At 43.8% G+C, this 15,281-nt stretch overlaps 3 protein-coding genes across 4 annotated transcripts in view; 1 reads left to right on the top strand and 2 right to left on the bottom strand.

Moving 5' to 3' along the window:
- Positions 1-15,281, bottom strand: part of uts2r3 (urotensin-2 receptor 3) — a 124,095-nt gene that overhangs the window by 94,349 nt on the left and 14,465 nt on the right. The gene's annotated exons all lie outside the window — the stretch shown is intronic.
- On the top strand, positions 3,726-13,178 carry zgc:158689 (uncharacterized protein LOC791177 homolog). 2 transcript variants are annotated; one of them, XM_060065060.1, is made up of 15 exons: positions 3,727-4,131; positions 5,576-5,732; positions 5,870-5,945; positions 6,635-6,721; positions 7,631-7,692; positions 7,821-7,892; positions 8,085-8,222; positions 8,857-9,009; positions 9,106-9,282; positions 9,424-10,096; positions 10,294-10,486; positions 10,575-10,637; positions 10,731-10,989; positions 11,082-11,122; positions 11,344-13,178. In XM_060065060.1, the coding sequence occupies exons 2-15, from the start codon at positions 5,685-5,687 to the stop codon at positions 11,414-11,416; spliced, it is 2,115 nt and encodes a 704-aa protein (XP_059921043.1). In that variant the 5' UTR covers positions 3,727-4,131; positions 5,576-5,684; the 3' UTR covers positions 11,417-13,178. The 2 variants fall into 2 exon arrangements, with proteins under 2 accessions (XP_059921045.1, XP_059921043.1); XM_060065062.1 differs by lacking the exon at positions 11,082-11,122 and having other exon boundaries at positions 3,726-4,131.
- On the bottom strand, positions 14,272-15,228 carry ndufa3 (NADH:ubiquinone oxidoreductase subunit A3). Its single transcript, XM_060065120.1, has 4 exons — positions 15,151-15,228; positions 14,829-14,903; positions 14,666-14,743; positions 14,272-14,457 (listed from the first exon to the last, which is right to left on the bottom strand). Exons 1-4 carry the CDS (start codon positions 15,155-15,157, stop codon positions 14,366-14,368), a joined length of 252 nt encoding a protein of 83 aa, XP_059921103.1. The 5' UTR covers positions 15,158-15,228; the 3' UTR covers positions 14,272-14,365.

Genomic DNA, 15,281 nt, shown 5'->3' with positions numbered 1-15,281 from the left:
ATTTCGGGGGCTCACTGACAGCGGCCCGGTGCCAAAGCAGTGTGAGAAATGAATAAGTCGCTGTCTCTGTAGATTAATTGTTCGGTGCTACCCCAGCTGCAAACACACGTTATATAATACCAGTTTAATCGCAAAAATTCGCCATAGTACCTGATGATTGTGAGTATCCTGCTGTCCGTTTACGCATTTACTGCCCAATGCACGTGATGCCTCCCCCGAAATATGTCTGGTTAGGAGTCAGCACCAATTAGTATAGCCTATGTATGAGAATTAGCATATCTGTTGTATGGATTTAGGATTTAAGATTTAGGATTTAGGATTTAGATATAAGATTAAGCATTTTGATTGAGGATTTTCATGGATTCAAATTCACAGCAGCTCCAAAAACATCACAACAGCGCTAAACAGGGCAACATTAGAACATAAGCTTAAAATACATCATCTTCACCAACCTCAGAACTGATCAGCTTGTTCAGTTTAAACACAGTCAGCCCCCCTCTGAGGTGAGCAGTATCAAGACCAGCGGGAACACCGCATGGTAAAGAACCTCATGTAACTTCTTGGCTCATGAACTGAGTTTGGCTGACTACGTTCACAAGGTTAAACTTGTCACAAGTTTCTCGGTGGTGCATTGGATAAAGCAGTTGGTTATCAGGAGACTCTGGAGACTGGTTCAGTCAAGTCTAAAGTAGTGATGAGATTTTGGAACGCAAACGGTCATGTGGAATGTACATTTTAAACTCAGACAACATCATATGTGTTCCATCCAATAGCGCTCTGGAGACCTGGGTTCACCTGCTGCTGAGGGTGCTCTCAATTATCTATTTTTGGCAATGTAACAATGTCATGTGAAAGCGAATAACAAGTAGGCCTATAATGCTGACCAATTATACGTGTTGTCTTAGTGGTGCAGTGGAGAGAGCTGTCATTTATCATCTATGGAACCATGGGTTCAAGTCCGGCTGAGGGTGTGCTCGACGGAAACATATATAATGATGACTTTCAGGAAAGAAGGATGTCATTTGACTTGTGAAGTCATGTGTAAGCCCTGACCAGTTTTACCCCGAGCTGGCATCTCGGGGCACAGTGGAGAGAGCAGATGGTTAACTGCTCTCTCCTTAAGGGAATTAAGGGAGTACAGAGTTGAGTTATGTAGGGTGGTGCGGTCCCATGGACGGGGAGAATGTTTTTTAACTCAATATGGAAAGAGATGGGTAGCCATCGCAGGGATGCCAGGATTTGGACGGTGTGTCAATGTTTCCGCCTTCTCATCAGGACCCTGGCAGCGCTGTCTTGAGTGAGCAGGAACTTCAGGAGGCACTATCATCATTGTCGAAGGGTTTGATATGGAGGTGGAAGGCCAGGGAGCGGTCAAATCTGAGGCCAGCTTTTGGGACTGGGGAGGAGAGTGGCAGCAGGTAATGGTTAGTGGGGTTATGGTAAAGCAGGGGTCTCAAACTCGCGGCCCGGGGGCCAATTGAGGCCCGCGGGATGATATTTTGTGGGCCCCTCCTTAACATCAAAGTTTAGTGTTAGTGCGGCCCGCGCGTTGTTGTCAAACACATATTTTTGCTGAGTGGCTTGCCACGCTTTTTTACCACTTGTGATAGGGTGACCAGATGTCCCGGTTTTGCCAGGACAGTCCCAATTTTGAGTTGCATGTCCTGAGTCCCGATAAAAGCCAAAGGACGCTAAAATGTCCCAGTTACCACCAACCGCTATGAAATGTCCCCTGTTGTCAGCGATTGCATAGCCAACGTGATCTAATTATACCCCGATCATAAACTTAGATTGGGTCAGTTGTGCTCCTGTTTTTGTTGAATACTTGATGCGGCCCAGCCTGACCCAGACTCTACCTCCAGTGGCCCCAAGGTAAGTTGAGTTTGAGACCCCTGTGGTAAAGGGTCTGGCTTGTTGTGGGGTGCCAATGAAAAAGTCAAGTGTAACTCAATTCGGATCATAGGCAGTGTCCCAGTGGTGCAGAGGCGCTAAACCGGGTCACAAGAAAGGAGCACCAACCCTTTAGCGGCTAAAGGGTTGGTGCTCCGTTCTTGTGACCCGGTTTTGGCTCATTGCGTGATTGAGGATGTTTGAGTCGATCGTCTATATAACCTTGTCAGAGACTATAATTGACATGCACGTGACATTGTTGCAGTTCTTAAATTATATTTTGACGGAGGAAGCCCTCTGCGGGAATGGAACCCATGTCTCTGGAACTGACCATAATATTGTTATGTCTCAAAGGTTACATTAGGTTTCAATGGAAACCGGATTCAGTTGAGCCCCGGTCTTCAGATCAACAACAGCTCTCAAATTTACCACAAAACTCTGCCTATGATCTGGTCAGGGTTAATAGTTTAGAATTATTAGAATTATTACATTAATTATTATTATGAGCACATGACATGCTTCCAAAATGTACTAAGGATACCAAGGGGCATTCTTGGCGGGACTTGAACCCAGGTCAGAAATGCCTGGGTTCCCAGCAGCTCTCCACTGGACCCCCAAGACCCAGATTATCATCTGGTCAGAGGTTATCATTTACATCCCAATTCGCATGACATCATTACATGTCCATGCATTGAACCCATTAAGAATGATATGTCACGGTCACATTTAGCTACTTACTTTAGGATTCTGTGTGGAGCCCCGTCAACTGGATGATGGTCCACAGCTCGCTGCGCGGCACCACCAAGAGGACAGCTATGACCTGGTCAGAGGTCATATCTCCAAAAGGACTTCATGACTTTAGGTTTCCATGGAGACCCCCCTATAGTACTCGACCCCGGGGTCTTAAGAGAAGATAAACAACAGCTCTCTCTGCTGCGGCCGTGATATGCTGACTATGGGCAAGTTGGAGGTTATAATTGACAAGCAACTCACATGACATTGTTACTTTTCAAAGACAACAACAGGTTTCATGGAGACTGAGCAGGACTTGAACTCAGGTCTTCATTGAAATGATGACCATCAGCTTCAACAGCTCTTTCTGCTGATGCACCGGTTAGAATTGACATTACAAACTGAATGTAACTGGTAATTTCGTTGCTCTGTAACATGTGCAATGACAATAAAGTTCTATCTTCTATCTTCTAAAGACACCATGTCATGGTGAAAGCATTTAGAAATCGACTGATAAATTCAGGTACTAAGAAAGCTTAAAATAAGACTCGTGTGAGAATGTGATTTTGAGATTGAGTACTGGTGGCCTACTGCTGCAATGTAACTTCTGGGATTTCCAGCCTTTAAATTTCATTTATAAATGTTTGCTAAGGCATAGATAGTCCTAACTTTAGATGAGCCCACACTCAGATGAGTATTAACGACCTTAACTAATAAGGAATTGCAGCATTATTAAGTGTATGATTAAAACGCAAATTGTTGGGAAATCATTTACTTAGTAATAATAAACCCTTATCGCACAATGAACTGATTATAGATAGCTTACTAATGATGCAGAAACAACGCTTTATAAATTAGGAAATTACTATCTACTACTTTATGAATGCTTCAAAGTGTCCGTTTGGTGGAGCGCTGTCCCAGTGTAGGGCAGAGCGGTGATAAGGCTGCACGGCGCCTCTTGATGTCCCTCTGTCCCCGAACATGTCCCAGGTCATTTCTCTCCCTGCCACTATTCAGACAGGGTCCCGTTAGCTCATTGTTATTCTGCCCGAGAGATTGAGTGAGTGAGGGAGTGAGGGGGATAGCGAGGGAACGAGCTAAATAGAGAGCACATTGTCAGGGCAGGAGAGGTTGGGAGAATGGGATGGCTGAGGGTTGTAACGGCAGTAAAGTTGCGGGTGCATTTCTAGGGCTTGTTGCTGATTCTCTGGCCGGGGTGCGAGCGTGAAGGCATGTTGATAATCGGCTCAATAATGAGAAGAGGTACTGAACGGCACCACATAACTGACCCCGATTCTGGGACTAAAGGAGAGGCAGCGAGAGTGTAAAGAGAGGGAGAATGAGGGCAGGCAAAGGGGTGGAGGGCTCTGAGATTTAGTGCACTGGTGGATGAAACAACCCCCCACTAACGAAGGGCGAAAGTAACAGAAAGAAAGGAGGGGGGAGCTGCTCTGCGTTCCGTTTAACAGTCGCACAGCAACTTTGTTTCCAACAATGACATCTGAAAAGGTATGTTATTTTTTTTTTTTTACCATTTTCAAAGATTGTATCCTATGTTGCCCCCATTTTGGTTGAGTGGAAATAGTTTGAACTCTTTTGAACTCAACAGGTAGCCTAAAGAGGCGGTATGGCCAGATGGTAGGGGACTTTTGGTGCACAGCAAAATGTGTTGAAACAATGTTGTGGGTCCATGGAACGTCCATGGCCTACGGTGTAACGCATTGCATATAAATTGCGGGATGCGGTTGAATTTGCCAATCAACTGTTGAATAATTTATTATCTCGACTGCAGTAACTTCATTAATGGTGGGGTACTATAGCACATGATAGGCCGTATGTTTTCATGCATTAGTCACGATTGTTGATTGAGTTAAAGGGATGACTCTAAATAATGAATATTTGGCGTAACTCTTCAAAGGCAATAATGCATTATGCAAACATGCAGCTTTAGCATGGATCATATGTGATTCTTCAGATAGCTTGGAACCACATGTTACTTCGATGTAAACCTATTGTATGACATGGAGAGAATGGTTGGCACATTAATCCATCGAAACCTGCTTAACATCAAATTCATCAGCAGCCTGTCATGGGAAAGCTAATATTGTGAGAAGGTGCTCCTGGTGCTAGGCGGAAATGTTTCCTTGAGCCAGTCGTCATTACTTGATATGGCTCTAAGTGTTTCACGTAATCTGGCTGTAATAACAAAGGGGAAACCGTAGTAGGATGAGCCATTTGTCACTGCAGCCATGCTGGAGTCCCTTCGACCCTGGAGCGCTTTCCTTCATCCTCCTCTTTGCCAGGGAATCAAGGAATTGTGGTGTCCCGTTTATTGTGTGTCTGGAGACATGGGACACCGTATTGTTCTTATCTCAGAATGTGGGGCTGCACGGCCACATGAGTCTAGGAGAAATATTTGGGTTCCCTCAATGCTTGGAAGAGATACAGGAATTGGCAACAGGGACACTAAAGTGATCCATGGAAAACAGGAGCTAGAAAAGAAAACAACTGACTGAAAGAAAATAAAGAATTGGTATAGGCTATTATTCATTGTTGTATGATTCGTTTGTTTTAAATATCAAATCTTTACATGCATATTTGAATAACGTTTAATTTAATTATTTTATAGGCAATTAATAATCATGTTTCTTGTAAGACCTGGAATGCAGTGTTCAAGCATAATAGCAGCTTAATAGTGTTCCCTACAGATTGGGCCTTCCTTTATAGTGAGTGTTGTGAGCCCTGAGAAAGGGACATCTCTATGTGCATGGATCAATGGGGACCTCCACAGTAATGCTGCCTACATGAGGAGCCTACCAATGAATGCCTTTACATGCCCGTCTCCTCTTTAAATGTCGGGGAGCTTCTATAAGACCGACACTTTTGAGGTTGTTGTGCTTTTGGAGCTAATTCATGCACTAATGCAAAAAAAAAAATCATGTTCACCTTTTAGTTGGTTGCTGTTGTTTGAGTTTGGAACCAGGGAGGAACACAACAACAACAACAATAACAACAACAACAACGTATACATATAAATTAAAACAAAGAGCAACAGAGCAACCATGTCTCGCACCGAAGAGGTCAACAAGATGACAGAGAACGTCTATAAGGTAAGATGTTTCGGCCTGTATAGTGCACCATGACCAACTCCGTTGTCATCGGGCCCATATTTGTGTTGCCGCATATTCTATTTCTGCTGAATGGTTTTCAAAGTGCCTGCCTCTAAAACAAAGTGATGCGCTTGCAGGGCATCCTGGACCAGTTCAATCCCAGTTTGAAGAACTTTGTAACGATGGGGAAACACTACGAAAAAGCCTTGATGGGTGAGTGACACATAGTTCCTGAAAAATAACCAAACTTTGCTTAGAAAAATGGCCTAAACCTTTGTAAATATTAACCAATGATATAATCCTACATGTCGTTTCTAGTTAGCTCAGATGTGCCTGGTATACAGTGAAGACCGGGGCTGTTTGTCTCACTTTAGCCAGAGAAGCTTCATTAGAAGTGCTGTTCCAGCCTCTCATTAGAGCCTACAGAGGACCATTGTCATACCCTCTGTAACCCCTTTCACACCCCGGCCAAAACCTGGGAAAGACCCGCACTGGCTGTGAAATGGTGGATCTGCAATAAAGCGAACCTCCACTCAGTTCACAGCCACATGCAGTAAAGAGGGTGTTGGTAACGGGAACCCATTTGGTTAAGATCTGATGCCATGGCATTATGAAGTAAAAGATTATTAAAAAATAGTTGCTCTGCTTGTGTGTGTCTATCAGGTCACAAAGAAAACAAAACAACAGTCTAATGTCTTACACAACTACAGAATATACATAGTCTGCTCTTTGATAACATGAAATACCAACAAATGTACAAAGTTTCAAGCCGGACAACAGGGTATTTTCATGTGACCTTACCCTGGTCTAAAGGGTTTAACCTGTGTTCAAAGTCCCAAGTGGTACACATGTTTCTGGTATGAAATGACTTTCATTCAGCAAAAATGTGCTATTTTCTTCAGGAGTGACAGTGGCTGCCAAGGGCTACTTTGATGCCCTCGTGAAACTCGGAGAGCTGGCTAGCGACAGCCAGGGATCTAAAGAACTGGGTGAGCGGGCGGAACAGGCAGGAGGAGCAGAGTTATGTGGGCAAATGGAAAGGAAACGATACGCATTAGAGATAGATAGATAAAGGCATAGATAGTAAGAACACAGGGGGACATGCAGAGCGCGATAAAGAGAGCGAGGGAGAGAGTGAGATGTAGAAAGGGAAAGAGAACTGAAGTAGAGGGAGAGAGTAGATTCATTGTTGGGAGATTAACAACACCACATGATCTCATTGTAATGCTGAAAACAGCGGGGGTGGCCTGAGAGAGAGAGAGAAAGAGAGAGAGAGAGAGAGAGAGAGAGAGAGAGAGAGAGAGGGAGAGAGAGGGAGGGAGAGAGAGAGAGAGAGAGAGAGAGAGAGAGAGAGAGAGAGAGAGAGAGAAAGAGAGAGAGAGAGAGAGAGAGAGGGAGAGAGGGAGGGAGGGAGGCAGGCAGGGAGGGAGAGATGCCAGACACCACAGACTACTGTGCTGTATGGGGGAAGGGGGAGGAATAGATGGAGGAAGGGATGTGGAAATAGACTTACAACTCACAGCAGGGGGGAGGAGGGACAAATGCAATCAGTGCCAACAGTTGGGATATTGGACAGTGAAATATGGATGTGAACTCATAAAGAGTTAACAATAATCACTGGTATTTTCTAGTTTTTTAGACCTATGGCTTATATCTGTATCACATGTTACTATACTGTGTAAATGTTGTGTCATAGCACAACAATACCAGGCTTAGTTTGTTTCCTGTATTAGGCTTTTTATGTTCTTTATGTAGGGCTGAAATCGTACCCTACTTTACTCAACTGAACGGTTGGTCTGTACTTTTGTTGACTTTAGTGTTTGTTACTGTAGTCGGCAAGAGTCTACTCAATTAAAGCCTTTCTTTTAATGTAGTCTAATTGATCACATTCATTCCAGGTGACACACTGTTTCAGATGGCTGAGGTCCATCGACAGATTCAGGTCCAACTGGAAGATGTGGTAAGTGTGTGTACTGCTGCAGTCGTTTGGTTTGAATCCATTTTTTTTAATAGTGTAGACATGGACATGTTAATATGTTGTATTATATCATTTACTATATTCTGATTTGATTTCTGATTTCTCCACAGTTAAAGCTGTTTCATTCTGAGCTGCTCGCCCAGTTGGAGCAGAAGTTGGAGTTGGACATCAAATACCTTACAGTGAGTGTGCTAGCTTACATTACTTTTAGACATGACTCAAACATCTGAGCACTTGCTGAGTCCAGGTGAGTTTAGTGTCGGGCCTGTGTAGTGCTTTACTGATGTTAAGTCGTTTAAACAAAACCCCTCTTCATGAACACAACCTTGCGTGGCTTGCTGGGCTTCTTTCCTTCTTCTTTCATTCTCTCTCAGGCGACATTGAAGAAGTACCAGAGTGAACGCAGGTCTAAGACCGAGTCTATTGAGCGATGCCAGTCCCAGCTGAAGAAGCTACGCAGGAAGAGCCAGGCCACGCGTCACCCCAACAAATACGGAGACAGAGAGATGCAGGTAAGAAGGAAACCTAAAGGGGTCAATGTATTGTTGTATTTTTTGGCATTGTATAGCATGCATGCACATGGCCTAACTCCTACAGCTGTGGAGATTAGGCAGTGAAAACAAAGTGGCCTATTGTGTTAAGTGCACAAAAATTATCTAACACACACACCTAATCAGCATTAAAAGAGGTGACGTAAACGCCTTGGTCACTGTGTTTGTTATTGGTGCTCTGAATGAGATTAAAGGACAATCCGTCTCAGTGGATTTTGTTAAAATAGCCACTGAGTTTAGTTAGTTGGAAGAAATGTGGCTTGTTTAAGAGGTACAGCCGTATTATTTCTCATTTGGAAGTGGCGGCAGGGTAGAACAGCCTGGTTATTTCAGAGGAAAGGTCAAACGCTTGAGGTCAAATATTTCATGATTCCGATCACTTACAGGCAGGAAGTTGGTCACAGTTTCCTCAATGTGTAATCGTTGAGCTTGTCCCTTTCCCCTCAGCCTGCGCTTAAAGGTCACTCTTTGTTCAGTGAAGTTTGTTTTTGTTATAGTTGTCCTTATAGTTTCTGATGTGCGTGGACATAACACAACGGGTTTTTGTATTGAAACATCCAAAATGAAACCTGGATCCAAACCGTTTCTCTCGCAGTTTGTGGAGCTGATGAGCCGTCGCCAGTTGGAGCTGGACACTCTGGTTGCCGTGGGTTACAGGTCTGCGCTCACTGAGGAGAGAAGAAGATACTGCTTCCTGGTGGACCGACAGAGTTCTGTCACCAAACTGCTCATCAACTACCACTGCAAGGTGACGCCATAAGCAGAACCATTGTTGGACTCAATGTTCTTCACACAATGTGCTATTGCTTGAGTTACCAACATGGTATACTCCTTATTCTCCCAGGTCAGGGAACTTCTGTCCCAGAAGTTGTCGTCTTGGCAACAGTCCTGTTCCCAGCCTACCAAGCTTCCAGAACGGGCCCTGAACCTCCTGCGCCATACCGCTCCACAGACCTCCGGGGCGGCAGGGATAGCGGACACCCTGCGGCACACCAAGCTAGGCTCCTCCCAGCCCGACCAGGTGACAGAGCAGCGTTTCACCATGCTTTGGTTTTTAATATCCAAGAGACGCTTTGCACTCCCTGTTATTCATACACAACCATAGACCCTTTGACATTGAATCATTGTTAATGTATCTCCATTCTTCCTAACGGCCTATCAGAGGCTGTCTGTTCAGGAAGTCCCGCCTCTGTCAAATGGAGACACCAATCGATCTCAGCAGCAGCAGCAGCAGCAGCAGCAGCAGCAGCAGCGAGGTCTCCCCCCCCCCTCCTCCCAGTGTGACAGCCCTCAACCTCAGGGCTCCCCTCCACTGCCCCGCCCCCCGGCCGCCGCCTGCGACGGGGCCTCCGGTGGCGAATCCCTCGGAGCGTCCCCCCAGCACGCCAGCACGCCACTGGGCCTGCAGCCCGGCCCGCGCCCCGAAGGCGGAAGCGGCAGCAGCAGCCAGGGCGCCTGCCTGCGCACCAGCGCCACAGGCAGCTCCTCCCAGCAGAGCCCTCTGCTCCTGGCCACCGGCACCTCCAACCTGTCCCCGTGCCTCATCCCCTCCGCGGTGCTGTCCCTCAGCCAGGCCCCCTCCGCCCTGAACGCCATGCAGGCCATGACCCTACCCATCGCCCACAGCGCCCCCCACAGCCCCCCGCTGCCCCACAGCGCGCCCCTCTCCCGGGCCATGACCCCCATCCATCTGATGCACCAACAGGCGGGGTCCGGAGGAGGCCAGGGTCCCCCGCTGAACCCCCTGCTGATGAAGGCCGCTGAGATGTACGCAACATCCACCCTGCCGTTGCCTAGGAGACCTGTCAGTGAGATTAGACTGGGTGGCTTTCAAGGTAAGATTTGATCACTTGGGGTGATAAAAGCAGTTGTATAAACCCTGGTTCTGACTAGCTCCAGTGGGAGAGCATTAGGCATTAACATGCCTAATGTTTACGGTGTGCCCTGAATGCAATTCGTCCGCCGTCATTTAAGGTTAAATGGAGATTCTGTAACAGAATGACCTGATCTCCTTCCCCTCGCTGCTATGCAGGCACCAGTTTGCCCAGAATGCTTTCTGAACCAATGCGTGTGGAAGCCATGTTTGCGCACACGCCCGCAGGATCTGAGGGCAGTGCGGCGGGCGGGGCCTGCTTGCTTCACTTCCTGCCCAACGATAACATTACCCTGCTCATCTCTGAGCCGAGGGATGGCTGGCATTACGGCCAGAACGAAAGGACTGGACGGTAAAACATTGTTCAAATTGTATGCCCGCCTTCGTTATGAACAGGACGATGAAAGACATCTCACATCTCCAAATGATCTCCCTCACAGAAAAGGCTGGTTTCCATACTCCTACACCCAGCCCCATGCCAACAACATGGATAACCACAGCAGGTTAGTCCACAGGGAACACACTGTCCGCCCTTCAGGAGACACTCTGAAAGGCTTCCCCCTGGCTAATGATATCCCGTATTCTCCCCCCTACAGCTCCCTCTTGCTCTCTAAGGCCAGCAGTGGCAGCGATGGCCAACTCGACAAGCTGGTGTCGGCGGGCCTGCCTGCCCTGACCCCCGAGTCAGAAGAAGAACGCTCCCTTCCTCCTCAAAGGGTTAGCACCTTCCGCCCACGCCCGTACAGCATGGCCGACAGCCACAAGGTCAGCCTGAGGGCCGGTGGCGCCACCCAGGGGATGGGGGAGTGGATAGGGCCCGCCCCCCAGCCCTCTCAGTCCATGCTGAGGCAGGAGGTAACAACGCCGTAGAATAGCCTCGTCCTCGCCTGCCTAACGCCAAATCAATGCTCTCTGATTCTCACCTTCCTATCTCTCTGTGATCATAGCTCTCTTCAGATTTGGCCTCTCCTCCACCCTCCCCAACCAGGTAGATACATGCTTTATAACCCCTGAAAAGAGCGCCGTGCTGAGCGCTTCTCCACTGATCAGGAAATAATAACAATGCCATTATATCTGTAGGATTAGTGTGTCAATTGCAAGGTGTGATAAAGATGAATTAGAGATGATCCATCCCTTTGAATATGTGTATATGTTGTTTATGTGTTTAGAACTTTCCACTTTCATTTTGATTTTGATTTTCTTTTTCAGGACAAATCCGTTTGCTCACGTCAAACTCAGGAGGACGGTCACCAATGACCGCTCGGCTCCCATCATTGAGTGATATGTGGCACACGGCAGTTTATAAAAGAGAGGGTACAAACATACAGAGTTCTAATGGAACAGGTCTTCTGTCAAGCCATTTTGAAGTAAAATGTTTGTGATTATTTAAAATTATACTACTTTTAGATTCTACATTTAGATTAAATAAGACGGATGTATGATACGTCTATACATCATATGCCTGAATAAAGGCAAGAAAAATGCTTCAAATTAAAATGCTTTAAACAAGACTAATATCAGAAAATAAATGAAGAAACAGTATATATTCTGATCGCTAATCTGATTATAATCTGATTCCGTAACCATGGTTACAGTAAATATAATAAATGTATTATATTGACCCTGATTCTATTAGTAAAGATCCAATATGACAAAGTTGTAGAACCTAAGATCAAAGTATCATTTATTCACTACGGTGAACATAGGTGTCTGGAAAAATGGTTGTGTATACCCGAAGTAAAAAGGCAGTTCAATACAACTGTTCAATACAACTTTTTCTGTGTTATACTTGGTCTGTTAATTAAAAAAATTAATAGTCAAATGATTAGGGGACAGGCTCCTAACAGCCAAATCTATATTTTCTCCTTGACAATGAAATGTCACAGAAAGGACAGGTTCCTCATTTATTTTATTTGTACTTTCCAAGTAGCTGCCATTTTTTCATGGATCAATCTACGAATATGCAATCCATCCCATTTTAAAGATGCAATCTATCCTTTTTGCTTGAAAGTAAACATTCTCATTTGCATTCACAATTTATAGTTAACACGGTGCAATATGTTTATGTTGTGCCTTTTAAACATGCCATCATATAAAATAGGCCTTAAGTGAAACTAATTCCGTAAGTGTATTGCATTGATAATGAGACCTCAACATATCTGCTTTGTTCTGTCACACTAGTTGTACGAGTTGTATTTGTCAAAGTAAAAGTCTTTATATAATATTTCAATAAGCAAACTGATGGAATTCAAGATTTTGTGAAGGATAGGAAAATGGATTTAGAGGTTTAGTTGGTTTGAGTGAACTGTAAATGGTTTTCACCTGAACTGTAAAGAGTACAAAGAGTGATTGTTGTTGGATAGTTTCTTAAGAATGGGCTACGGAGGTGAAGGTTTAAGGAAGAGGTTAGGTCATATGTGGCAGAATTTCCAACACTTAAGTAATTGGGTCTTGTTTGTTCTTGATTCATCTTATGTCCAAATGAAAATCTACAAAACATCTAGATGGACAGCTTAATGTTTACCTGTCAGAACATTTTAGAGAAATGCCAAAGCCAAGAATTATGAAAAGGATTGTTTTCATATCGAAATGTAACTTTGAAAGTTGATGTAGGAAGTATATGGAAAGTGGATCAGTGTCAGAGCAAGGGTTAGGGGTTACAATGGATATATTTTAGTATGATTGTGCTCAGATGGATTTTATCAGATTTGTAAATTAGGATGGTTTATGTTCCTTTTGATTACTGTATATTGTGTGGAGCCTATATAATGAATGCTGTCGCATTTAACACCGATCACCATGGCTTACATATATATCAAACAAGAATTTCAAAATATATAATTGTGCCTGGTTAGAATTTTTCCTTAATGCTGCTAAAGGAATGATTTTTCAATCACCACCTTTGGGTCAAGTCAAATGTTGATTTATGGTAAAGAAAAATTGTATTCCTGTTTGCCTGTTTAGAAATCGCTGAGGTTTTTTACATCTTAGACGTTTGAAATGAAATGAAGGCTACGCCAGTACCTTCTACCACCACCAACTGACCAGTTTTGTACTTCATGTTCTTTAAATTCCTCAAATTTATTTTTTCCCTATCTGTCTGTTCCCTATTGAACCTACGGTATGTGAGATATTAATTGTGAATAGCAGTAGCTCGCATACTGGGACATACAGGTAATTGAAACGTAAACGTAAATGGCATTGCATGACCTGGAAATCTAAACAAGGATTTTGAGGAGGATCAACAGATCGGCATTTGATAACAAGACCATTCGTCTCCTCATACATTTCAGAGATGCTGGACTAGCAAAGTCTATTTTTCCATGCTAAATATCATTGTCAAGTATATAAGAATGTATTCCTTCCCACAAACATATTTCACAGACTTAATAAGCTTCCATAAACATCCTTAATACAAATGTCTGATTATTTTCAGTCAGATTTGTTTTAATTTGGTTTGTTTATGAGCGCTAAGTAAATTCCATTTATCCAACTAAGCTCGTTCAGTGGCTTGCTAACATAAGTCCTGTTTTGTGCTTGTAGCTTAGACACTAATCAGCTAATTTATAGAGGCAAGCAGTGCCTATGCTTGCTTCTATAAAGCAGGCAGAGGCATTCTACCAAGTTCATATATGTGCAGCTTTGGTACATCGGCCTACTAATGGGTGAATATATTGCTCAAAGTAAAATGATTTCTTGATTTCAAAATAATGATATTAAATTCCAATGGAGTAGCCAGTCAATGTCATAATTGTTCAGTTACCTACCCAGTGCACAACAACTTTAAGAACTTGGATGACCATGTTTCTTGATCTTTTCCTCCAAAGGCTGTCATTTCAGAGCCCTGCAGGCCTGCACTAGGGTTTTATCCACACAAAGTAGAAAACAAACATGACTTAGTTCACCCTTTACAGTGGAAACCTTCTTTACGTTGAATATGTTACACAATTCAAATATTGAAAAATGGAATAAAAAAACTAAAAAAAAAGTATCCTGTGCAAGTTGTACCTTTTCCGTATTGAATCAATAAATCATAATTTGTTTCCGCAATTTCCAATAGATCATAATAATAAAACCATCTCAGTCATAATGGAATGAATGTGTCAAATACAAAATACACAAGTAAGCACAGAAACAAAATGTATAGGATCATATTTATTGTGAGGTTTCGCCCATATAGTAGCTACATGGACCAGGAATAATGTACAGTTTTTGCCATGCAAATATGTAGTTATAGCTTTTTAAGCCATTCCAAGTTGGGTCCTTCTTTGTCAGATGGATGTGCGGGGACGTCAGGCATATTTCCGTCATCTCGAACAGGAACTAGATTGAAGAAAGGGATTATTTATCGTGAATATGGCACAGCTGAACTGCTTATTGTAGTAGCATCGAATGAAACAACACAAACACTAATGTGTATTGTATATAATATCAAGCAATCAAACATCTCGCTTGGTTGCACATATGACATTATTTGATCAGGGACATCAGAAACCAAAACTTCCACCATACAACGTAGGCCTGTGTTTACCTGGGTAGTTGAATGGCACAGCCTGGTTCATCATCGCTGAATATTTGGTCAGGGGACTCACAAATGGTAATATAACCCCTGTGGACCACCATGAGGTTAAATACATCAAAATATATATCAATGCAACCCTAACACAGGGGATCATGATACCATGGTTACTAACCTAAAATCCCAAGTCCACAGGAAACCACAATAACTGGTTCCTTATTCCACGCATTCTTCAGGAAAGCTCCAATCGCTGAAAGAAAACAAATCATTGAAAGATCACTTTACGATAGCTGTGGAGACGGGAGGCTTTCACCGTCCGCCCGGCGTCCAAGGTCACTATTTTGTTTCATGAGGAGTCGACTGGTTTGCCTTAAACCAATACCAAATTGTGTGTCCTTGTATTGCTGAAAGGTAAACACAACGACCTTTTATATGGTTTTGAAATACGTCTATATACCCCTACTTGTTCTTCATAAGATATCGAAATGTACACTAACCCGCCATGTTGTATGTAGTTCTCCAGACACGCAAGGGCTTGTGGGGGATGTATGCTACACCCCTCCACGTATATTTGATGCGACGTAGAATAAAATATAATATGAATTGTATTTGTTTCAATATTTATTTG

This window comes from Gadus macrocephalus, chromosome 11, assembly GCF_031168955.1.
Source record: "Gadus macrocephalus chromosome 11, ASM3116895v1".
Lineage (NCBI taxonomy): Eukaryota > Metazoa > Chordata > Actinopteri > Gadiformes > Gadidae > Gadus > Gadus macrocephalus.
This window is presented reverse-complemented; position numbering and strand designations above follow the sequence as displayed.